The sequence below is a fragment of the Camelus dromedarius genome, chromosome 33, assembly GCF_036321535.1.
Source record: "Camelus dromedarius isolate mCamDro1 chromosome 33, mCamDro1.pat, whole genome shotgun sequence".
NCBI lineage: Eukaryota > Metazoa > Chordata > Mammalia > Artiodactyla > Camelidae > Camelus > Camelus dromedarius.
Window position 1 is genome coordinate 1,369,496 of NC_087468.1, and position 26,887 is coordinate 1,396,382.

The 26,887-nt window shown below is 37.3% G+C and overlaps 1 protein-coding gene across 2 annotated transcripts in view; it reads left to right on the plus strand.

Moving 5' to 3' along the window:
- Positions 1 to 26,887, plus strand: part of LOC116158325 (ubiquitin carboxyl-terminal hydrolase 3-like) — a 121,331-nt gene that overhangs the window by 15,427 nt on the left and 79,017 nt on the right. For both annotated transcript variants that reach the window (XM_064481719.1, XM_064481718.1), the window contains exons 5-7: positions 20 to 167; positions 17,643 to 17,703; positions 21,717 to 21,848. Coding sequence is in view for 1 of the 2 variants with exons in the window: in XM_064481718.1 (XP_064337788.1) it covers positions 53 to 167; positions 17,643 to 17,703; positions 21,717 to 21,848 (308 nt within the window). In the remaining variant the exon portion in view is untranslated. The remainder of the gene's footprint in view (positions 1 to 19; positions 168 to 17,642; positions 17,704 to 21,716; positions 21,849 to 26,887) is intronic.

The following is a 26,887-nucleotide window of genomic DNA, read 5'->3' on the forward strand; positions in this document are numbered from 1 at the left end:
ATGCAACCATTTTTCCAAGGTATTAAAAATGCTGATGAAGCTAGATTAAAAGATGACTGCAGCAGATCCCGATGATCCCCACGCATGCAATGTAGCAGATTTTGTGTCCCTCTCCAGGATCCTGGATGACTTCACCCTCAACTTGTGTAACAGCATCAGAGGTCCAGGTAATGTTAGCCCAGGGTTTGTCACCTTCACCATGTTTGATATTTTGGCCCAGATAATTCTTTTTTGGATGGAGGGAGTGGATTCTTTTGTGCATTGTGAGATGTTTAGTAGCATCCCTGGAGTCTGCCCACTGAATACCAGTAGCATCCCCTGAGTCATGAAATCTGCTTGCCTACTTATCCTTGACCCGCCTTGAAGACCTTTATGGACTGTTATATTATGTCATCACCAGGATGAGCAGGCTGGTGATTAGCTGTCATGTCCCTTCAGGTTTAATGTAACTATGATAGTACACTTGTTTTAGCTTCTTTAAATCTTTGTCCTAAACATGCTCAGATATTTTTTTTTAAAGAAGAGATTATTGTTCATTCCTTTGTTTTCAACATTTGTTGCACAATGTTGGGATGGTAAGATTTTGGTCAAAGTTTGTGAAGATCATGCTGAAATTTCTAGGGAGCAATTTTTTTTTTTTTTTTTTTTTTGGCCACAGATTGGTTCCCTGGAATAATTGATAGATAATACATTGGAGAAATATTCTCATACAATATTTTTAAAAAACAACTTAACTTAGATAATCTGGGGCTGACACTTAAATTGTTGATTGATTTTTTTTTTATTTTAGTGTTACCCAGTAAAATTGAGATTAACTCTACTTCCCATCTGAATTACTTTGAATGTTAATTGTGAAATGGATGCAAATGTGGATTGGGGAAATTGTTAAATATGTATGGAAATGTTGATTGGAGAAATTGTTCTGTACAACTAAAGACTCAGTCTTCACCTTAGGTTTGTGAAGCAGCTGCCAGAGCTCAAATTCATGCTGTAAGAATTTAATTCCAAATTAATTTAACTGCACCAGTTTCATTTCAGTTATTTCAAATGTTTTGTTTGTGTATAGTTTTTTAAGAGCCTCATTTAAGAATTTTTTTCAGGCTTTAGTGTATTTTTTATTTGAGTAATTAATAGGTATTTTGGGGGAAGTGTGGATTAGATTTAAACATTGTACTTATTGGTTGTAAAAAAATTTTTCCAACTCTTGGTTTTTGTTAAATAATTAAAACAGTTATTGGAGTTTATGTGCCTATATTCTGTTATATTGGGTTTCTAGCCCTTTATGCAGAATATAAGCATGTGCCCAGTTTGTTTTTTCTTTCCATATCTTCATAAAAAGACCCATTGATTTTAAAAGAATAGCTTCCTAGCACACCAGTAAGTACAACTGTGGTAATTCCCTGCCTCCTCCACCACTACTTTGTGCTTTAGTGCAACCTTTATTATATAACCATAAAAAACTGGGAAGAGAACTGTGCACTGTAGATACTAGACCTGCACTCTAACTTAAGTCTTTGATAATAAGAGCTCCCTAAGCCTCTTAATTGTTTTATTTATTTATGGAAGGTGGTGCTTCCTCTAAAATATATATATACGTCTTTTCTTATATTGCATACACTTGCTGTTGTTTTGAAATAATAGTTGTATGGTGTTTACATTCATTTCTTTTGAAAATCCTGTTTAACCATGGATTCGCTTACTCAGGTTGTTGGCAAAACTGTGGAACTGCATCAGATCTTGCTATGTTAAATAGATGGGAATATTAGATGCTGGAATTTTTCAGAAGTGATTCATGGCTTTTGTGTACATTCTCTGTATCATCAGCTTCCTAGGGAGAGTTCTTTTAGAAACAGTATCAACTCTTGGAAATTTTTCTGTAGTTAATTTGTATCTGGTCATTTAAAGGCAAAAGTGGCCCATTTTGACTCTGATTTAGTCGTCTGCTTTGACTTCAGTAGTTTTAATCCTTGTCCCCACTACTGTTTCCTCTCATTTGGAGTCCGGGCACAGTTCCAGCATTTAGCTGAAGACTGCAGGACAGATAAAGCATACTAGCTTCATTAGGTGGTTTTCACCAAAGTGGGTCTGAACCGGTCTGAGTTTGTGATTGAATGATTACAAATGTGTCTAGTGCTTTACAGTTTTTGAGACTATGTAATTTCACATACCTTCTTTCTATATTTTATTTCCATTTGATATTGAAAACTGATCTCAGAAATCCATTTCAAAATAGAATAGAGTGCTTGAGCCAGTGAGGGGATCAGACTTACGGGTCAGAAATTGACTCTGTGTAGGAAGTCAGCAGGACCAGATGCCCTCTATTTTCTGGCTCTGTAGGCATCTGGATCTGTTAATATACAGATGACAAATTTTGACCAGGTTTGAAATTACATTCTTTAGCAGAGGAAACATATCATTAGCTCTGCAAATTAGCCTTGCAGTGTTCAGGGAATTCAGTAAGTGCCTGGCCCCAAATGATAAACTGCTATTGTAATTTTATTTCATATAATAGAGTTTAGGCATTTTTTTTTTTAAGATGAAAAAATGGTTTGGGCAACTTCATGAATTGATATGACTGTTACATCAATTTACTTTTTAAAGAATAATTCATGTTTTTGAAAGTTAAGTCATAGTATCAAAAGGTTTAAAATAGAACAGCAATCTCCTCTGCCACCCCTAGTCCTCCTATCCACAGACAACCACTTTCAGCTCGATTTAGTTTTCTCAACATATTTACCTACATCCATCTAAGTAATATACTGTTATTTCTTAATTTATCCATTTTAGGTATCATCTCTTGACATCTTGCTATGGTAAATGAGGACATGAGTGTTTGTGTTACCCTCCCCCTGCCCCCTCTCCATTTCTCAGTATAATTAGATTATAATTTTTGATTAATATGGTGATTGCTTTTTTTTGTCTGGTATTTTATTTTTTCCTTGAGTTAATAACTGCCTTTTAAAAAAAATTGCATTTTGCCTTCCATACATTTTCTCCCAAGTATAACCTATAAATCTGTCAAATGTCTATGAGTATTATTTTCCAAGCACTTTAAACACGTAATCTCTTAGTTTTTTTTTTTTTTTTTTCTGAAGATCTTCCCGGAGCACTCTGGCTCCCATCTGAGCTGAGTCTTCTCTGGGCTGGCTGGACAGTTTTTATCCTGTGATTCCCTTGCTTTTCTCTTGTGTTGGATCTCCTATTTCCTGGATCCCAGGTCTGTATTTTTCTTGGTTTATTAGACCATTTTGCAGGCATACATCATTTAGCTCCCTTCTCGGGGGAGGCAAATTTTTGACCCCATGCAAGTCTGACATTTTGATTTTACTTTTATTACTTCATTGCTTGACTGACTATAGACTATTAATTTGAAAATATTTTCCTTTTAGAGTTTTGAAAGCAGTGTTCCTTTGTTTTTAGGCTTCCAGTGCTTCTGTTGAGAAACCCGATGCCCTCCTGATTACTGTTCCTTCATATAGGTCTTTCTGCTTTTTTCCTGGAAACTTTTAGGATATACCCTCTAGCCTCGGTGTTCTGGAATTTCAGAACGATGTGTCTTCACGTGGTTAGTTTTTCTCTTGTTGTCATGGGTGCTTAGGGGACTTTTCAGTTTGTAAATTGGAGACTACACTCATCCTCCCATACTTAATCTCTTCGTTACTGCCTTTCTCTTTGTACATCTCCTGTTAATTGAATGTTGAGCGTCCTGGGAGGAAACTGTAATTTTCTTATCTTTTTATTTATTTGCCTTTTGGTTCGAGTTCCTGAGCTATTTCCTTTTTTTCCCCCTCCCACTCTTTCTATTGAATTTTGATAATAATATTCTTTATTTAAGGGCTTTTTCTCATTTTTCTGACCATTGCTTTTCCATCCATTCTCTTTCTGTTGTTTTGCTGTATCTTTTCTTATTACTTCTGGGTTTTAGAGTTTGTTTTGAAGCTTTTCTGTGCTCCTTGCATTGTTTCTGTTTCCTCTGGGTTCCTCTATTTCTTTTCAAAATGATTCTCTCAGACGAGATGTTTTCTTCAAGGGTCTTGTTTTATCTTTGAACAGCTCTGTAAGTTTGTCTGTAAGGGTGAGGCTTGTCTGCAGTGGGCTTCACTGTGAGGTTAGGGAGCAGGCTGCCTTCTTCATTGGAGGAAGACATCTTTGTGGGGTTTTGTTTTTGTTTTTTTGCAGCATTTAGTTTTTCAGTCTTCCTTCTGGGGGCTGTACACTTGGCCACTGATGTTCTGACATCAGGATGTAGGAAGTTCTGTGAATCAGTCGTTCATCACAGCCTTTGGACCCCTTGTGTTCAGTCCCATCTGTACCTTTGCTGTCTGCTGTGCTCAGTGTCCCTGAGCCCCCTCCCACCTGCACTTCCCTCTGCCGGCACTTAGGTTGTAGCTTCCTTCACACTACTTAGGTTGTTACTGCTCCTCTAACTTCTTCCTGACTCTCAGAAGTGTGTTGAAATCTTTTATCTGCTTTTCTGGCCTCACATGTTTTCTTTATCTTTGGGAGTTAATATCAACTTAATTTCTTTATTGTCTGGTTTAGTGGGAAGTTAGGATGGAGAAGAGAATGAAGCAAGAAGTTGGTCTGCCATATTTAACTTGGTGTCTGTTTTTAAATGAAATATTTTAATCTGGTTTTTAGGGCAAAATGCTAAGAAATGGGTCTGATTAGTTACCCTCCAGAGAGAGAGGTAACTCAAACTGAAATTGTGCAGTACTGTGTTTGAGTAAAATTTCACTCAGATTTACCTTCCCCAATGAACAGAGCAAAGTATTGTTGCTATTACCAGAGTCAGCAGAGAGAGCAGATAAACCCAAGGGTTTGACTCTGCTTGGGAAGCCAGATTACAAGCCAGACGCTGGGTATGTAACAGAAACATAGTTGTAAAGCCACTTGGACTACTGCAGTTAATATGTTGTACTATTTTTACTGGATTAGTTCATCATCCATCAGTAAGGGGAAATTAATGTCAGGTTTGTGGTACTCTTTGGCTCTGCACGATAGTAATTTAACCTTTTCCCTTGTGTTTTATAATGAAAAAAAAAACATGTTCTTAATTGGAAGTAAAGAATAAAATTTCTTTAATCTCAAAAAACCTTTTTATTTTGAGACAATTTCATACTTAAAGAAACATTAAGAATAGTACAGAGAACTCCCATCCAGTTGTCAATATTTTCCCACACTTGTGTTATGTGTGCATCTTCTTTTTATCCACCCTCTTCCCACCCCCAGCCCCTGCCCCCCTCCCCACTGCCCAGTAATTTGCAGACCTAATGCACCTTCATCCATTAATAGTTTAGGTACCCCGCCCCCCCGCCAAAAACAAAGACTTTCTTTTCAGTAAGTACAGGATATTGGTCAAAACAAGGACATTTAATAACATTTAATAACTAGTACAATAGTATTACCTAATATGCATTCCATATTCAGAGTTCTCCAATTGTTTCAGTAATGTCCTTTATATAGTGTCCTTTATAGCTATTTCCCCTTTTTTGTCCCCCCAACCACCTCCCACAGATCTAATCCAGGATCATGCTTTTCATTTAGTTGAGATCAATCTTTAGTCTCCTTTAATCTGGAACAGTTCTTTATCCTTTCTTTGTCTTTCACATCTTGGTATTTTTGAAGAATACAGGCCAATTATTTCATAGAACGTACTTCAATTCGAGTTTTCCTGATGCTGCTTTATGATTAGATTCAGGTTATGGGTTGTTTGGGTGGGCGTACTACAGAAGTAATGTGTCTTCTCAGGGCATCGTGTCAAGAGGCATGTGAGGTTGTTTGTCTCATTCTGGTTATGTTAACTTCTATTATTTTATTAAGGTAGTATTTGTAATGTTATTCCACTGTGAAATTACTCTTTTCCCCTGTATTATTAACAAGTAACTTACACAAGATGCTTTGAGATTTTAGGAATGTCTTGTTCCTCATCAGACTTGCACCCAGTAATTTAGCATCCATTGATGGTTCTTGACTGAATCAGTTGTTACTAGGATGATTCCAAGATGTAGGTTTTCTAACTCATTTCTCAGTGTAAATAAAGGGAAGAGCTTTCCTTTCTCTCCCATTTGTTTATTTATTCATTTATTTTATTAACATGGACTCATAGATTTTTATTTTATACTGTGATACTCTGTTACTTATTTTGAGGCTCAAATTGTTTTAGATTTGTCTAGTGGGAGCCCCTTTAAGTCGTAATTTTGAGATGCTGCCATTGTTCCTGGAGCCCTTTTTTCCTGGCACAGCAAGGTGCCCCAGGCATGGCCTGCCCTAGTCTTGGAATCAGTCACTTCTCCAGGTAGCCCTCATTCTTTCTAGTGGGGGGTAAGATTTATAAACTAAGATTTCTCAGCAAATAAGAGCTAAGAAACATAAATAAACAGACATGTCTGTATCTCTGTGTGTGTGTGTGTGTGTGACCATGAGTTCATACTGATACCTGAACTCCAGTTCAGCCCTACAGGTCTAGTCTTGCTCTTTCTGTCCCCATCAATGAGAATCTGGTTCCCATTATCCTCAACATTCTTACTTGTTTGCTCAGTTCCATAAGCAGAGAAATTAGTTCCGAACTGCTAACCCATACCTTTTAACTAGAGATCAATATTTGTTTATAGTTCTTTTTGTCTATATACTGACAGTATATAAAGCGTTATGTTCAGAAGTTGTTTGGGTTAGTTTCCTTCCCTCTTTTAATACACTTAATTACTTGATTTACAGTTAGCTTCATTTGTTTGTGTTTGATTTCCGTTTTAGATTTTTTCCACCTTGTCCTTGCTGATTTTACTTTTTAAGTGTATAAAACATGAATATGGTCCCCAGAGTTAAAACTCTAAAGGGTTAAAACTATAAAATATTGTATCAAGAAGTGTCACTACCTGATCCTTCCTCTCATTGCTACTCATCCTGGTAGACAAACCAGTTCCTTTGATCTATCCTTCCTGTGTTTCTTTTTATTAAGAAAAAAATAAAAAGTAGGTACATGAGTATTTTCTTATTTTCTCTCACAAAAGGTAGCAAACTAAGTATACTCTTTTGGCATTTTCTTCTTTCATTTAATGGTATATTCTGTTTATCACTCCATGTTTGTAGTAATTCTCCTTATTTTAAACAGCTTCATAGTATTCCATTTGTGATGTCAGTGAATTCAAACATTCTCCTATGTTTGGGCATTTAGGTTGTTTCCAGGATTTTACAGTTTCAGACAATGCTGCAGCTAATAGCCTTACACATATATTTGTATTATTAGGTATCATCAGGGAAGAAGAAAAGTTTTAACTTTTTAATTGAGCAGTAATGAGTAAGTGATTTTATAATAATACTTAAAACTATTCATCTGCCAGCTCTTATCTTCCCATCTACTGTGATCTTACAAATGTATTTAAGGCTGTGGACATGAAATAATTTATGGTACTTAGATTTCTGTCCAGGAAACCTTGAAATTAGAGAGCTGGAAATGGCCTTGGAAGTGTTTCTGGTCTAGGTCCAGGTTCATTTTAAGCAACTGGCTATTCCTTTTACATACTAATCAGTGCTTTTTACCACTGAGTACTCAGACCCAGCTGTTTCTAGTGCTTTTTTCTTTTAATTTAATTCATGTTGGGTTCCTTCCTGTCCTGCTGTTAACTGGCTGCTCCCTGGGGTTATAGAATGGCAGTTGGATAAGACAGTTATACACAGGATAGAAACAAGGATTTGGGTGTCCATTTTCTCTGGTAGGTCTGAGCACATTAGTGAGTAGCATAAACTCAGGGGCGCATCTTGGATTCCTAGATAATGCTGCTGGCCATCTTAGGTGGTTGATGACTCCCAGTCTTTTGTGCAAATGGGCATTGAGGTAGAAGGGGGACCTCCTCCTGTGTTGCTGGATAACCACGCCAACACAGCTTCCTGTCAGAAGGGCCATGAAAGGATTATGTGTATGTTGAGATAATGACTCCCTCAACTTAGGGTTGCCTGGAGCCTCCAAGCAGGTCACTTCTGGCCCTGAGATAATGCTTCAATTTGTGCACATGCTCTATACAGATGTTACCATTTTTCATGTGTGTACTGACATGGAAAAGGTTAGGAAAGTAGGCTAAAGCAATCTCAAATTAGCCTCTAAGAGCCAAGGACAGTGTCCCTTAGAGAAGAATTGACTTATTTAGAGTAGAAGATTAAACCTACTATCTGTAAAAATAAGCTGATCACCATATCTTAAATCTGGTGTGATTTGAAATCATTTCTGTTTACTTCTTTGCTAAAACAAAAGTTAGAAGTTGAAAAAACAAATTTTTAATGACTTGGCCTGAAACCCCACTATATGGATGTTGGAATACCCAAGGTATATTTTGATTGGTTAGACTGGTGCACCATAATTTAACCTCTGTTCTGAATACCTCTCAGTTAGGTGTATTTCAGTATAGTTTTGACACCTAAGTTGCTTCTCTGCTTACATGTTTTATCTGAGTAGTATCTCATTGTCTAAACCCTCTTGTGCATCTCTCAAAATGTGCTTCTGAAGTATTTATTTTACTTTAAACATATAAAATTTAATGATTCTGACATTAAGGTAGTTATAGTTGTTATCAATTTTGAAATAAGCTTATTAAAACAGACTTTTATCTCATTCATTTGATGTTTTCAATATAATTTAATTTTAGGTCAGATAAAAGAGGAGTTTCTGAGGGATTTTTGCTGACTTTGGCTTAGATACTTGGAATTTTTCTCTGAAAAGGAATTGTCAGCTGCAGGTCCTTTTAATGAGTGTAAACTCAGGGGAGAAGTTCTGAGAATTAGTAGTCATGGTATATGTGGACATATGTTAACTGCTTTGTATAGAATCACAGTCACCAGAATTAACCCCGACAGCCATTTTACTCTTTTTAGTATGCTTTTAAGGGAAGGGAACTGAGAGTCACTGGTGCTTTCTGTTTGCTAGGCCTCTTGTCGTGTACTGGATACCGTTTTTCTCATGAATCCCTCACCATAGCCATGTGAGTCAGAGGTGGTGTCTGTCATCTGTTTACAGATGAAGAAGCAGGCTCTGGAACCACCTCCTTAAGGCTGGAGAGTAAGAGACTGGCAACTGGCACAGCCAGCAGGTGAGCCTCAGACTGTTGGTTCTGGAGCCTGTGCTTGCTTCATTATGCCACATGATCTCTGATGTGTTCCTTTTGAGTCCACAGAGTAACAGTTACATTCCTAGTAGGGTAACCAAGTCAGTTTGGTACACTTTTGTATTAAAGAAGGAAGGAGTTCTTTTGGCAGGATTAGAGGCCAAGGGCAGGGATCAAGGCCTCAGTGTAGTTCAACCAAAATGACATAGAGCAGAGTCCTGGTCACTGTGCCCGTCTCCTGCTTCCTCCTCCTGGGCTAGCTATGCACCATTTTTCTGAGAACTTTAAAAGTGTACGTACTTCCTCAGAAATCCTGGGAGTCTGGTCAGGATGGGGGCTCTGAGCCAGCTACAGAGGCCTGGGATCAGACACTGCTGATAGAGTGTGATGGGGATCAAGCCAGGCTGGCTGAGGACCACGTCAGGGCTTGTAGTAGAGAGAACTGGAAACAGAGATGGAGTAGGCTGTTCTCAACTCAGAATTACCTACAGTCAGTTTTTCAAGTCTAGCCTTCAATAAATGTGAGGCTTCCCAGAGTGCTTCTTAAAGAGCATAAACCAGAGAGGCAGAAGGAAGGAAGGACAGCTTTAAATGAAGAGAAAAGGAATTCCTGCAAGTGCCAATGACATTTTTTAAAGAATTTTTATCAAGAATTTGGGAATAGTGTCTCTGAGATTTTTGAAGTTTGTTTTTACAATGTAGGGCAACATTATGAGTGTGGTTTTGCTCAAGAAAGAATTAGGTTGTCATATGGTATTAAAATTTGGGTTTAAAATACTGATGGGATAAAGAAAGAACCAGTTTCAAGGATGGTGGCAGCTTGGTGATGGGCTGGCATGCTTTACTCTCGTTACCTCTGTTGCAGAGAGGATAGTCTGGTCTTCAGTTTTGATTCTTGTGGGGTAGAACCTCTTGAAGGCTCTCATCCTCACTTCTGCTAAACAGCAGCATCAGTCATTCCAGCGAGTTGTTTGGCAGAGGTGAATGCTGGAAGCTCTATCACTGATGCCCCTCCTTCTCCAGGTGTCCTGTTATCTCTTGCTGCATAACAAATTGTCCTACATCTTAGTGACTTACAGCAACCATTTTATTTTGCTTATGATCTTATGGTGGGTCAGGAGTTCAGGAGGAACTTGGCTGGTGTGGTATCAGCTGGAGAACTTGAGGCTGGAGCATCCACTTCCAGGATGGCATCTTAACTCACATGTCTTGTGCCTGTGTGTCCTGGTCTCCATTTCTGCCCCTCTCCCTTTCCTACCTACCCCTCCCCTCCCCAGCCTCTGTGGTATCATATTCTGCAAGGTCTTTCTGTGTCATCTGGTTTCTCATAGGATGTTGGTCTCAGGGTGATTAGGCTTCTTACATGGTGGCTGGCTTTCCCAAGAGCAAGCATTCCAAGCAGTAGAAAGAGGAAGCCATCATTTCCTGAAAACCTAGACCTGCAAACTGACACGCAGTCCCTTCAGCCATACTCAGGTGATCAGGGCACTGGCAGAGCCTGCCCAGATTGCATGGAAGAGGCACAGATGAGCCTCTGATGGGAGGAGTGTCAAGGACTTTGAGGTCATCTTTAATCTGTAGCAGGGCCTTTAAACAGGAGAGAATCGCTATGAGAAATCCTGAACTGTGACCTCACCAGAAAACAATTTACTCATCTAATGACTCAGGAGAGATCAACATTCCTCGCCTTGAATAAGAATGGGACCGAGGCAAGAGAAAACTGCCAGGAAGGTGGCAGGAATGAGGAAGGTGGAGAAGATTGCCTTTCTGACCAAGATAAGCTTTATTTCACCACTGCCTTCCTGCCTTGGCCCTGGACACTGGGTTGTGTGATCTCTGTGAGTCCCAGCCAGCCACTTCTGACCACTGTGGGTGTGGGGCTCATGCTTAGTCTCCCAGGCTCTGCCTTGGCTCCCTTCCTGGGCCCTGGGCACCTCCCATTGCTCTGTGTGAGAGCTCTCCTGTTCTCCTGATCCAGGGAACCCAGCACCCACTCCCAGAATGAGCAGCCTTGGGTTCCAGTGACTGAGCAACAGGCAGTGGTTCTGGCTGCCCTCAGGCTGCTTTGGCAATTCTGGCATTTCGCAGTGTAGCTGGCTTCCCTGGACTACGTTATGGCCGAGTCCCTGCTTTCTCTATGTGACATTACCATTCTTTCCCCCTGTGATTTCAGAAGATTCGAGCTGAAGATAGCAGAGAATTCAGAACTTTCAGCATAGAACAGGCTTGTGAACATTCGGTTCAAAGAGCATCCATGGTGTAAAGAAGATTACATGCCTTTCTCCCAAAGATTTAAAAATATGTCAGTTGGAGGGCAAGCTGGGTTACTCCTGGAATATGTTTCTACTTACATATGTACTGGAATATTTATAGAATTTTTATGCTAATTCTGCCCTGTCCTCCGATTTCAAGAGGAATAACTGTTTTACTACTGATGCTTTTATGGAGAGAGAGAGAGAGAGACAGTGTTTTGAATAGCTGCTGCAAACATTTTTTCATTGATCATGTTTTTACAAACCTGTTGAGTTGTAATCTTGGATTTTGGTGGATCTTACCACATGTTTAATAATTTAGAATAAGTTTATTTCATTAGGACAACATTTTAATATCAGTATCTTTTAATTTAAGACATTAAAATTTTATTTTTATTATAGAAGTAATGCTTTTTGAAAAAATTCAAAGTGTATAGTTGAAAGTATGTCCATGTGGCTCTAATCCCCCATCCCATTCTTTTTACATGACTTATAACAGTTACTATACACCCTCCTAGACTTTAAAACATTTTATATATGGGTATATAATACATACACAGAAGCACATAGTATGGACTCTTTTTAAAGCAAAAATGACAAGTTTCCGGACTTACTGTTTTGCAGCAGTCTATACCTTCAGACACCAAGTTTGAGTCCCAGTTCTGTCACTTACTAATTTATTAGCAAGGTGTGTAACTCCTGTGCCTCAGCTTCCTTATCTATAGAACAGGCCAAAGAATAGTATGTACTTCCTTGGATTGTAGAGAGTTAAATGAAGTAATAGTTATAACGGTATGTAGTGGTTGTTGGCACATTGTATGTACTAGATAAATACCAACCAGATAAAAATGAACTTCCTTTAAAAAAACACATATTACAGATGTTTTCTTAAGAGTTGCTAATCTTAAGAGTTGCTAAGTTGCTAAACTTAGAGTGTTGCACTTTAAAACATCCTCTGTGTTGTGGGTGGGACAGTGTTCCAAGTCTCACTGCTGTAACAGCATGTCTGTACTGGTTTTGTACAGCGATTCCACAGGCTTCCCACCCTTGCAGTTGCAGTGAGTTGCTGTTACTGATGGGCAATGAGATAGGTATGTGTTTGCCTTTAGAAGATTATACTGTTTGGCAACTGATCTTTTTGCTAACTAAGCCTTTAAAGAAAATTAGGAGAGTGGAGTTGGCAGAATTATATCTATGGGGGAATGACATGATTGTTTAATCTACTTTTTGCTTTATCTTCTTTGAATAATTTTATGATTAGAGGGGACCTGCTAATTACCTAGTCCTCATTTTATGGTGAAGAAATTGACCTAGAATAGTAGTGAAGTTCTCCATTGTATCACTAGTAATGGTGGAGACAGGACTGGAATTCTGGTCTTCAGATCCTCCCTGTCTGCATCCTTAAGAAACTCAGGAGCCTCTCTACCAGTTGAAGCAGCTGTTGAATAATGGATGCACTATAAGTGGCTTGCCTGTCAGTGCTGGGTGCTTGAACTGTTTTTTGTGTAGAGACAGTGACTAAGTTGTATCATAAGCACTGGTGTGTGGTGTTTTATAAGAAAAACTTTAGAATTCCAGGAGAATTGTTGATGGGCTTTGAATATCACATGTATTCTGTATTATTTGGTTCTGTGTAGTGAATACTAAGGATATTGAAGACCAGTGGTTATGTGGGGGGAACGTTACATTCAGTGAGGGTGCCGCTTCGTCTTGTGAACACCACTCAAAAATGTTCGTGTGTAAATAGGCCCCTTTAAGCATGGAGCTCCCTGGTTTTCTTCCCTTCTCGGTCTCTTGATGAAGGAGCAGACTACTGTTTTCTGGAAGGTAGATCACTTGGTTGCCTTCCCTCTGCCTCTCTGCCCCGGCAGTTCTCACCCCCTGATTTCCAGGAGAGTTAAAGCTTCAGGTTGGGGGGGTCTTTAGGAAAAGGACATGAGTGTGAGTGTGTTTTGGAGGCTGGGCTCCTGCATCTCTCTCTCCGCTTCTCCTTTGTAGGGAATGGCCCTAGCTCATGAGAGGATCAGGAGTCCCCACTCCCTCCCAAGGGGAGCTGCCGACTTGCAGGGCTTGTGATGAGGAGGAGAGCAGGGCTGGGGAGGCTCCTGAGGCTGCAGCAGGAGGAGGGGAGAGGAGGGAGCTTGACAGTACCAGCCACCAAGGCTGCGAGGGCCAGGGTCTGAGAAGGGAGACACCGAGCTGGGGGTTGGAAGAATCTAAGTATATGGGAGAGATGGCTGGAGGAGAGTAACTTTGAGGGCATTTTATAATCTGATCAAAAGAAGACAAGCCTGTTTATGAGATCCAGAACCCTGTCGTGGCCACATGTAACATGGGAGAAATATACTGCCTGGCTTCCTGGCCTTGACATCACCTTGAAGTGTAATTAGGCATGATAAAAAGAGCCTTTATAAGTTCTCAGACACCTGTTAGAACTTCTACAAGGTTCCATTCTTATTATCCTCTTTCTTTCAAGTACCAGCATTTAAGATTAAAACAATAAAAAGCTTCAGTTTAATATTTTTATGTTTTGTTGAATAGATAGTGTATTTATAACTTAAAAACATTTTATTGACTATAGTTTTATTATATACACACACATGCACACACAATATAATATTTCAGTTATACTATGATTCTTGTAGTGTTTTATAGAAGAGCCTGGAAAATTCTAAGGCAGTTTCCATAATAGGAAATGTGTTCATTCTACAGATAAACTTGGAACTTGTCTCAAGCCTACAAATTGAGACTACCTTTTATGCTAAGATATTTCCTCTGGCTCCAAGTCTAGCAACACGGCCTCCCTGACCGTCTCTGGGCTCTGGTCCGAGGACGAGGCTGATTATTACTGTGCCTCATATAGAAGCGGTGGTTGTTTTGTGCAGTGGTCCAAGTCCATGGGGAAGTGAGATCAAAACCCTCCCTGAACACTCAGCTCTTCTCTCCCAAACTCAGGCTTTCATATTTTTCTTATTAGTTTGTTCTGAAGTAATTAGAAAATTAAATAAAAATTTAAAGATTTCATGAAAAAAAGATATTTCCCATTAAGGTGATTAAAATAAATGATTTTAAGATTATTTGTAGTATTCTTTTATTCATGCTATTCCCTGTTCTATTCTTAGTTTTTTGAGATTTTAAAGTAAAAAGATAAATTTAAAAATTGAGAGTTTAAAGCCAATATTTTTTGTTTTATTTTTGGGTACAAATCTGGATAAGGTGTATATATACAGAGTGAATATTCTCCAAAGCATTGTAATAAATGGCTTCAGAATGCCCCATAATAACCATCACTATAGCTTCCTGGCCTTCAAATGTGTTTCTGGTGGGAAATTATTAAGCTCTCAGAGAGTACTGTCATTTAAATAGCCAAGATCAGCTGTCCTAACACATATTGTCTTAATTTTCTTATTGTAAATATTCATGATAGAAGAAACTGGGTTTCTTAACTCAGAAAGTGAGGTCTTTTTTGAGATTTGGTTAAAGGCACACTTACTTCCAATGTTTTAGAAAGTCAGTACTATTTTATTTCTTTTTATTCTTTTTCCTCATCCTTATCTTAAGTGCCTATTTATTTATTTGAAATGCAATCGACATAATATAAAATTAACCATTTTAAGGTGAACAGTTTCATTCAGTGCATTTAATACATCTACACCTACCACCTCTATCTTGTTTCCAGATATTTTCATCACCCCAAAATGAATCCCATACCTATTAAGCAGTTACTCCCCATTCCTTCCTCCCCTTAGCCTTAGGGTAACTTTTTTAAAATTTGAAATTGAGAAATTAAAAAAATTAATAAAACTTTGTGTTATAATTGATATAAGACTAGATTTAGTCTGTTATAATGGTTGTAAAATTAGATCACAAAACTGTATATACTTTGTATATATTTACAACCGTAAGGGGGAAAAAGGAACACTTGGTAGGAAACACACCAAAGTTAACAGTGATTTTGCTCTAGATTCTTTTCTTCATTTAAAGGAGGGGGAAAAAATCTTCCCATAATTACACACACACAAAAAATAAAAACTTCTAGATATTTAAAAGCTTGGGCCTAAACTTACTATTATTATAACATAATTATTTATTTCAGGATAATATTTAACTTCTTTTGGATTGAGTACAATTTTTTTTTTTTTTAGTATTTTTTAAATGAAAAAGATTTGCTGGAGGAACAGAACTACATAATATTTGTAGTTTTTCAACCCTCCAAATTATCTCAGATCATGAACAGCTGTTTCAAGTAAGCTGTGTTCTAATGTATTTTTCATTTAAAAATGAAGTTAGTGGGACTTTGTTTTCAAACTGTAAAAACATCATATTCTTGTTGATAGAAATCAAATACCACAAGGATGTACAAATAAAAAGCTACCAGTCTCCCCTCACAATCGTCTTCTTTTGTATCTGCTTAAAATAATTGTTAGCAGTTTGGCATACTTGTTAGCCTTTGTCATGTGGCTTACACGCACATATAACAAAATTGGACCTAATTGAGTAAAAATCTCAAAATGCCTTTAGGACGGCCCCATTTTTTTTTAATGGAGGTACTGGGGATTGAACCCAGGACCTCAGGTATGCTTGGTATGCACCATACCACTGAACAATCCTCCCCACCTCCCAACCCTGACTCTCGGCCCCCCTCCACTCCCCCTTGCTATCATTTAATGTAAATGTGCTAATGCTCCTGGGAAAGGCAAGGCCCTGGGCTAACTACAGGGAGAATCTTACCACTGAAAGCTTTCTTATTGAAAAATAGTGCCCTGTTCTGGCCAGACAGGCAGTGCATCACTGCACTCTCCTAGTATTCCTTGCCCTCTCCTCCCTCTCAAGCATAGAATGAATGTATGTCAAAAATTTATTTGTCTCCTTAATGAGGGAACCAGCAGGATGGTAAAGCTAATTCCAAGAGCATTTGAGAAATTACATGTATGCAGGCACTGAAGAATGAATGTTGAAATAAATTGCTAGACCAGATACAAAATTGGTTAACGTCCTTCAGGTAGTAAAACCATAAACTTTGGAGTCTGCCGGTCAGAAATTCTACCAAATAAAATCTACAAGTTTACCTGTAACATTACAGAATTTGGGTCCTAATCAATAGTAAACAGCAGGTTAAACAATGATATTGTAATTAAATATCTTTGGGATATTTATTGTAAGGTATGTTTTATAACACATGGAAAGTGCTTGTAGTTCTTGATTCACTTTATTTCCAGGCTTGGCTGATTTTTCTTAATAAGAAAGGCCTCTTGTGATGTATGATTAAGCAAGACCAATATAGTAGAGATCAGCTCTTGGAAGAGGTTGGTATCTTAAACTAAGAAATTTAAACCTCCTTTCAACAACTGTTTATTGAGCACATACTGTGTGACAGGCAGTGGATTTGTCATAATCCTGAGTGTGTGACTGTGCTTTGGTGCCCCTCCCTTGCCCCTAGGAGGCCCACTGGTGGTTCTCAAGTGGTTGTGTTAGGGAGTCACCTGGGAAGTTGCTTTTCTCAAAATAGACATGTCCTTCATCCTTCTGTCCCAATCTCAATGTAGATATCCCTGCTTGAGTAGAGCATATGTGTTTAGAAAACCTTTACAGGTGATTTTTATATCCTTTTCCTTTAAAAAATTATTGTTGTGTTTATTGGACTTTTTTAAAAAGGAATTGAATGAGTAAACAGCAAGCAAAATTGCAATCAATATTTTTAAAGTTTCCATACCCCTTAAAAATAACGTCCTGATTGTACCCTCACCAAGAATTATATGCCATTGTCATATTAGAATTACATTTAATCCAACTGAGACATTAATTTGGGAAGAACTGGGCTTAGTCTTTCTAATTGTATCCTTAGGTTATGCCTCTCACTGAAGAAACTGAAAGAGTTGTCATTTGTTTGTGGAAGTATATGATCTGTGTGGCAAAGGTGTGATTGAAAAATTAGACTTTAAAATGTTTTTAATGAGAAGAAAAGAGTGTCATTAACTTACTGGAGAGTGTGGTAAAAGGGAATAAGTAATAGAGGAGAAAAGTGTATATGTGTTTAATTTGTGGTGAAACTATTTAAGTCAACAATTAAAATGAGCAGCTGTTGTGGACATGAGTTTAAATTCTCTTTGGTGTAACTTTAATTCAGCAGTCACTTTGTGTAAATGCACTCACAGAGCAGGGATTTGTGATTTCAGTATGCCTCAGCAGCCATGGAATTTATAACTTAACCACAGGATGTGATATTATAGATTAGGGGAGAAACTGGCAAATAACATGATACAATTGGTATATTGTGTATTTTTCTTTTTATTAGTGTGCCGGTCCAGCAAAAGCCCCTGGGTCTGTCTGACTTGTTCAGGTGTCCGCTGTGGAAGGTAGGTGACATACTTATCCTTACTTCACTACCCAACTTGCTTTTTTCAATTTACCTTTAAGCTTTTTGTCAAAATTTGATTGATTTGGGTTTATTTAGCACCACTGCTTAATCATAGTATGTACATAATTCTCCATAGGGCTTCCCCCTCCTAATAGAATCCCTGTTCAGTGATGGAACTGAGGAATATCTAGAGGGGGGACCCTTTTTTGTTGATACTCAGAAGAATTAATTTGATGATCAAGGCAATCTACTAGTAATATTTGACAGTCTGCTAGTAATAGAAGATGAAATAAGGAACTCTAATGTCTTATGATTGTTTTAAATTCCTTTTATTAGGTTAAAGTTAAGCATACTCAGAAGTAGAGAGTATAATTAATTGAACCTGTATTTTTACCACCCAGCTTCAACACTTATCAACAGGTGGCCAATTTTGTTTCACCTATTACCTATGCCACCCTTACCTTTACTGACTTTTGAATCAGATCCTGGATAACACATTATTTTTCTGAAAACAAAACACTAGGATATTTACAGATAAAGGAATTCCCTTGAGAATGATCTCACTGTGGGGTTATTAATGCTGTCTAAAATATACAAAATGTTTCATTCCATTAAGAAATTTTTGCTTTCTAGGGGCTTAGCACTCCCAACCCCAGTTCCAGCCGGAGCACTTCCTCCAAAATGACTTTATTTAAATATTAACTATGTTAATAACTCTTCTAACACAAACTCAAATAAAGATCAGCCTTTGTGTGCCTGTAGTAGCACATTTATTTCTGTCGCTTTTTTAGCTTAGAAAATCCACTTTGAATTTACTTTAGAAGTTAATAGCCCAGCAGCAAGGAGATGGGAAATCATACCAAGTGGCACATGCTGAAATCTATATTGCATTTATTTGGACTGTTTCCCCACTGTTATTTACAAACCTTCATTGCATGAAGAGAGCATCTTATTTTCAGTCCTGGAATTGAGTATTTTTTTCCATGTCCACTTAACAGTACCTTTGGAAAATGTTAACTGCATATCTTAATTGTGATTGTTGTGGTTTTGAAATCTCTAGGATTTGGGGAACCTGAGAATACTTTATACAGACAACCTTTTTTTTTTTTTTAAAGAAGAAAAGTAGAAGCACTTAAATTCTGCACTTTGAAGAGACAGATTCCTCTCTTAGATTTTGAGAGGTGAGAGTTATAATGTAATAAAAATTATATAATTCTGTTCTCCAGTTTTCTCATAGTGCTCTACAGCCTAAATCTTGAAGGTCATATGTCAACAAAAAGACCTGACAAACTAAAAAATTGGAGAGATTAATGTCCTTAACAGCAGACAACAAGCAGTTCTCTAAGTAGGTTTGGAGAAATAATCAAGCTGTAATAGTTCTACCTAATAAAACTGAAAAAGGAAAAGAAAAGAAGAAAGTGAAAACTTTCTAGGCTCTGTAGGCAGCATGCTTCCAGTTGTAAGCAATCTTAAATTTAGAAACTTGACATGGTGCAGAGATACATGATTAAGTAGATTACACAGATGAGGAGAAGAGCCTGCATTTAGACCTTCACTTTACATAACTGATTGGCTAATATTCTTTTATCATGTAATCCTGGGTACTGATTCCCAAGGATTCTGGGTTTTTTTTGTTTGTTTTGTTTTGTTTTTTGGTTTTTTTTTTTTTTTTAGTGATTTAGCCCACTTGTCTGTAGGGAAGTCTTGAGTATTTTTTCCACTAGGAAGCATAGTTTATCTGTAGTGTATTTGAGTTATATATCCTATTAGTCTTCATGACACCATCCCATTTAAGCCATTTTTCCAATTTTTGCTGTTGTTAAAAAATCTGTGATGTGTATATTGGCACTTTTCCTTTTTAGACCAAATTGTCTAGTTAAAATCTAAAACTGGATGAGAGAAATATCTATTTTTAAGTTAGCCAGTTTATACGTGTCTGTTAAATTCTGACTGATGTTTGAGTATTAGCCAAAACATTGTTACTCTTAATGTCAGCAGTAAAGCAGCCCTACTGTGTCACTGACATTGACATGTGAGCATTTAGTACATTTGGAGACTACAGTATGTGTGTAAATGAACTATATGTAATATAACCAGTTTTCAAAGATTTGAAAGTGGTAATGCCTTTATTACCATTGCATATTGCCTTTTCTTGGATTCTGATGGTACTCATTACAAACATTTCTTTGTTTTTCATGGTGCAGTATAAATACATATAAGCATAGGAAATTAAGCTGATTAGGTATTGAACCTATAGGCTCCCCTGGAGTTTACTTTTTAATTAAATATGGGGTGTTTCCTGACCTATGCAATGTGTTATCTCAAATTATGGATTTAATATGATGACTTTCTAAGCAATTATGTTGTTTGGATTCTGAATAAATAGTAGTTAAGCAGGGAGGCAGGGTATATAGCTCAGTGGTAGAGCATGTGCCTAGCAAGCATGAAGTCCTGGGTTCAATCTCCAGTACCTCCATTAACAAAAAAAACCCCAAAACTTAATTACCTCCCCCTCCACCAAAAAAAAAAAAAAGTAGCTAAGCATATAAAGGAAAATATGAATAAAAAGTTGCTAACATTCATTCATGCATTCATGCATTCTGAACCATGGATTACTTAATCACCTAACAACCAACAGTATAAGTATTGTTACCTCCATTTTACAGGTAACAGAAGCACAGAGAGGTTAACTCACCTGGGCTCCCCTGGCCAGCATGTGACAAAGCCTACTTTTGAACCCAAGCAGTCTAGTTTTTGAGTTTATACTTAATCATTTTTTAAAAATTCATTTTAGTCTACTTTTGTAAACTTAAGACCCTTGTACTCACAAGAGTTGGCTATGTTTATTACAAAGAAAAAAATGTGGGAAAAAACCATGACCAAATTCAGAGTTGAGTGGAGGTTGGTAGTGCCTTTCATGCTTCCAGCTTTCCTGGGGACAGAGGCTGGGTTTGCAGTTTATCCTCCTCACTTTCCCTAGCTTTCCCCAAGGAAAGTGTTTCTCCTTGTACAGTTAAGAAGCCTTGTGACAAAAATGTCACCTTAATACTTTGAGCACAGTTATTTTGGTGCTATTAAATCAGCATTCATTTTAACTGTTCTGAGTTTTCAATTAGGCCTTGCCTTCTACAAATTAGCTGCTTTCTAGAAACTGGGGAGTTTTAGTTTTTGTTTTATAAGGGTCTTCATGTAGTGGTCGGTTATGACTTTGTACATTTAGGTGAAGATGTAGGTGAATTTGTGTGCAGAGCATATGCATGTGAACCCTCAATTCAATTTCATTTTGCTTACTGTGATAAAATGATTTATTCGATCTGAATTGGAAAGTGTTAATGTTTATGACTGTAGTCAACATTTGATTTTCTTTGTCCATGTAGACAAAGAACAGTTTATATAAGGTTAACATGAGTTGTGTTTTGTTTGGATTTTTTCTAAACAAACCTATTTCTTATGAGTGGAGTGATTGTGCAGGCATTCAAATAAAAGATTTGCAGCCATACTGATGAGAGAGGGATGGGAGGTTGTCCTGTTTCACTGTCTGATTCTCATATCTGTATTAAGCAGGGCATGTGACCCTGTGGGCAGTGACTGAGTAATTTAGTTTACAGAACTTGTCTTTGATAATAGCCTGAGTTCAGGGTTAGCCATCTGAGAAACACTTTAAAAAAAGAAAAAAGCTGTAGCAGAAGGATCTAGCAAAGCAGTTGATAAGTGGTAATATCACTGGTGTTGAAACTGATTTGCATAGATAACACCTTCCTTGCCTGGACCCAGTCTTGTGTATAACTAAAAGCTGACTGTCATACATTGCTGCAAAAGAAGAGCATATTTTAAGTACTCGGCTTAATAAATCACTAAATGACAGAATGCTCTTACAGGAATGAATGCTATTAGGAAGAATTCTTTCTCATTTCTGATTTAATAACAATCTAATTTTATTATCATCTCTTACTACTTTACCTTCCAAAGCAATATTTAGATTAAAATAAATTTTCATTTGATTTTTGTAAGGTATGTCAATGGTCATGCAAAAAAAAATTACAAAGATGTACAAATACCCTTAATCAACTGTAAGAAGTCAGAAAAGCAAGAAAAAGCTCAGCATACGTTGTGTAAGGATTGCAGTAGCTACAGTACGTACTGGTAAGTATTACTGTTTTCTGAAAACAGTGTTCCTTTACCATGTGAGTGCAAGTGTTTTCTCATCTCGCTTTTCCCACTCGCCCCAGCCTCTAAAGCAGTCGAGACGGCCACTGCTGCCTGTGAGTTCTGTGGGGACTCACAGAGAACGGGGGACACCAGGACCGCCTGTCCTTATTCATTCCGATTTCACTTTGCTTTGCCCTTTCAGCCTCTCAGCTGCCTCTTCTTTCCCACCCCCGTAGGCTCCAGGGAGATGAAAGGTTACTATTATTTGTTGTTGCTCATTGTAAGTCCTTTTCTTTTTCTTGTTTTGTTTTCAATTGAAGAATGAAAGGATTAAAAACTCATGCCCCACCTCAGATAAAAAACCATTTTCCTATTGTCCAGTTAACATTTTGTTATATAATCTTAGAATTATAACTTCTTTGTTTAAAAATTATTTTGACAGTCTCCCCTCTCCCAACACAGTTCCGGTCTCCTCTCCTCCTCAGTAGACACATATCAAGAATTTTGTGTGTAGCTTTTCAGACTAATTTTTGTTTAAAGTATCACATCTTTTAAAAAGCTATCAGGGCCCCTGTTCTCTCCTTGTAATAAAGTCTACCTATCTGTTTCATATAAATGACAGTAAAGTTAGTATCTGTTTTTGTGACTACGTAGAACTAGGTTATTTAGATTACAAGTGATGTTTAACAACCCATGTCCATTTGGTCTGCTCAAAAATTCAGTGTGTTTTACAGTTTTAACTCTAGTGTGAAGCAAATTTCTTCCCTTGTGTAGTAAATTATGAACAATTCTTTACTTGTTTTAGTCACTTTACTGAATTCAAAAAGTTTTTGATACTGAAAGGAGAAAAAAAACAAGCTATTTAAAGGATCTCTTTGGATTTGTTGTTGTTGTTGCTGCTGCCACACAGCCCTTGAATGTCACACAAAGGCTGCAGGTAATACTGGGCAGGGATGGGGATTTAAAGTCCAAACCCCACTTTTGACTCATACTTTCTACTGAAGTTGTGTGCTGATCCTTTCTGTATCATCCTTAGTTGATTATTGTAGAAAGCTGTCCATCAAAAAGAAGGAAAGAAAGGTTGGTGGCTTCCCAAGTTGATATTTTTATACGTTTAACATTGTTGTAATGATTGAGTAAATCATCGTGAGGGCTAGCCATCCAGATCACTACCATTTTGGTGATCCTTTGTGCAGAAGGTGTCCAGACCTGGATGAGAGAGAAGCTAGAGGCAGATGGCAATGTCAGTAAAAGTGAAAGTCTTCTCAAGATTTTCACACAAGGTCCAGTGCTCAGTTTATTGTTATTTGTTCTCATAAAACACTCCTTCCTATAAAAGTTAAGTGTTAGCCAGGCTATTAAAGTGTTTTCATTTGTTTCCCCCCCTTTCCCTGTCTACCTAATTGACAGAACTGTGTGTTTCTGTAAGGTTGTAAGTATTTCTCCTTAGACAGCAGAAATTAAGATCGTTCTTGAAGTGTCTGTCTCACAGTCATCAGTGTAGGTCATGGCATCCTGTTCATACCAGATGTTGAAAGCATTCAGTCTTCTTGGTTTTCAGTTAGCAATGTGCATAAAATGCTTATTGGGGAAGTTTGTAAATACAGCTAAATCTCTGTGTGCAGTGGGTTTTCTTGCTATTGGTGAGATTATGAGGAAATAGCAACTTTTTGGGGAAATTTAAAGAATTACCTTAGAGTTTTCTTAATGGAGTGGAATTCTATTCATAGTTCTCTTTGAAGATAAGGATTATCTACTTTAATGTCTTTGTATATTGCATTTTAGAGGAATACCTTTATTTAACTAGAAATGGAATTTAATTTATTTCATATTTAATTTATTTTGTTTTAGCATGCTAAAGTACAAGTTGTTTCACAGCCGAATTGGAATTAAATGGCAGATCTTGAATCTTGGGGAATAGACACAATGTCAGAGGCTTCTGGGCCAGTTGCCAGTCTTTTCTGTGAAGCTGTACAGAGCTGTGAGTGTGTGGACACCCAGAACTTCTGAAATGCAGGGAGCTGCAGCTGGTCCCAGAACCATCCCATTTGTGGTTTTAGAACAAAATGCCAGGGACTTTTGTTCCTCTAGCATGATACTGACAGCCTACAAGGAACCTGTGAGAGTGGTAGACTAATGAGGCTGCAGTTGAAATTCACATTTCCCACACCTCACTATGATGAAGAGAAAAAAGGCTTTCTCCTGCATGGGGTGTGTGTCTGTGTGTGTGTGATTTTACAGCATACTTTAGTATTTTCACTTTAATTTGTAAATTTTCCTTGTGCATAAATTTCTTATAGTTAGACTGAATGGTTTGCTTCAGAGGTAAAATGCTGGTATATTAGGTTGAACTTGTTTGATTATTAATTATTATCCTTGTAGTCAAAAGATTTTGACTATAGCTAATGTTGAAGCACCTTTTCCAAGTGCTCTGTGCTCTGAGGAATTTGAAACATGCTCTGAGGCTGACAGTTTTTCTGTCCTTATCTTCCCTTTTCCAAGAGGCCCTGTGCATCTGTGCAGATCCTTTATGAAGTTATCACTGAGCTGTCCACACTGCACCACCCCTCACCCCCGTTCCAGCTCCAATTGTAGCTGGATGTGATCTCCCCTAAACTCAGAGTTCCTGAGGTACTTGTAATTTCCTGCTGCATGTTAGTTATTTGTAAATGTCCCTGGAGCCTGCAGGAGCCATATGTCACATCTTTGTATCAACCACAGTACTCAGTGTCTGGTGCAGAGCAGGGAGAAGATGTTTGAAAGATTGAATTTTGTTAACTATCTTACAAAAATGGGGAAGGTTATACCCAGTTTATATTACTGTGCCCTCTTGATCCTCTTGGAGGACTGAAGGGCTGCAGAACGTTTTTCCTGCAGACCTAAAATCATAGCATTTGTGAGCTATTCCATTTACCTCCCAAGAGGGATACCCTTACAGAGCAGCTCGCTTCACTTCTGATGTAAGGAGGGCATCCAGGAGTGGCATGTATCAACCAAGCAGGACAGCATAAAATAGGTCACTATTTCAGAAGAGGGAAAACAACACCAAAGGGAATAATTCTGATCTGACACAGACCCACTGCTTTGGGAGACAAATGAAGGTTTGAGTAAAAATGAAAATCTCAAAGATTTTCACACAAGGGCAAGTGTTTAGTTTACTGTGTATTCAGTGATATTTCCTTTCCTTCCATCTCAACTCCCTTCCTCTGGTCAACACAAATGGAATTGTATGTGGTTTACAGTACTGGATCAAAAAAATTAAAAATTAGGGACTTTGATTTCTTATGTAGACAGACATTTAGATTTAGTATATTTAAAAAATACTGAGCAAATAATTTTTGACCCCTGACATAGCATTGTCAACTTATAATAGCTGAATTTCTGAGCATTCAAAAGTATGAAAGGGATATTAAAACTAAATTACCAGAATTTTTCCTCATTGGCAGGGTAATGATTTAAAGCACTCCTTCAAACAGGGAATTATGAAATGTGAGTCAATTGATTTGTCTAGAAAATGGACTTCTAGTTCAGATTTTAAACACCTATAATGAATGGCAGTTTTAATTAAAATTAATAAAAATAAAACTTTTATTTGTGGGCTTAAATTGATACTGAATCATATTCAGAGGGAGTTGTGATTACAAACCGGAAGATCTTTTGTTGACTAGCCTTGTAAACTTTTGGACACAAAATTTCAATGTTATAAAGATTAGATAACAGGAAGAATTTTTAAAATTTAAAAAAAGTATTTTGGAATTTTAGTAAAAAGAAACCTTTTAATACATGGTCTGCAAACAAAAGTCTCTTCCTTAATAAGATGGTGCTTGTCTGCTTTTAACAAAGGAAATGGATTTTCTCTGCAGATATTCTCATTTTCCAGAATTGGCTTATTTGATGGCAATACATTAGAATTGAATAAAAGAGAATTTAAAAGTAAGCTCATTTTCTAAAAGAGTTCTTTAGATTTTAACTTTTCTTGGTTTGAAATAGATGAAGTCATTAGAACATCAGCCTGTTTTCTTTTTTCTGTATCTGTATCTTATCATTTATAATAAAACTAGAGGTCAAAGTTTCCTCTAGATATCTTATTATGATGATATTATCATTAAACAGGGGAATGAAAAAGAATTTAAAACATAATGATTTATTTTCCCTTGCCATTTCTTGAGGGTTACTTTTTACATAAAAGTTTTTTTTCGATACTAGTATTACACATGACTTACTGTATAAAGATTACTTTGTAGCCAGCACATTAAAGGACTTGTTTCTTTCCTGTTGCTTAAAATATCAGGTTAATTTGCATTGATTGCTTCTTGTTTCAAGTAAGTAAAAAATGGTTTGGTCTGAGAATATTTTCTTAGTTCTTCAAGAATCTGATATGGAGCCTTACGACTCGGGTAGCTTCAGTAGCACTAAAAATAGGCACAGAAAAAGCTTCAGAATTTTAAAACAGAGAGTTCTGTTTTGGGCATGACATCTGTACCGTACAATTTGGTAGCAGATGAGCAATTAAAAGTCACTAGTGGGCATTTACAACAGCCAAGACATAGAAGCAACCTAAGTGTCTTACTGGCAGATGATAAAGAAGATGTAGTGTAGATGTAGGTACAGTGGAATACTACTCAGCCATAAAAAGAATGAAACATTGCCATTTGAAGCAACATAGATGAACCTAAAGATTATCATACTAAGTGAGTTAAGTCAGAGAAAAGCAAATATTATATGGTATCATTTATATGTGTAATCTAAAAAAATAATTCAAATGAACTTATTTACAAAATAGAAAGAGACTCACAGATATAGAAAACAAACTTACAGGTTACCAAAGGGGGAAAGGGAAGCATAAATTAGGAGTAGGGGGTTAACAGATACACACTACTGTATATAAAATAGATACACAACAAGGATTTACTGTATAGCACAGGAAACTAGATTCAGTTTCTTGTAATAACCTCTAACAGAAAAGAATCTGGGAAAAGAGTGTTTATATAAATACGTATACCTGAGTCACCTTACTGTAAAAGAGAGTGGCT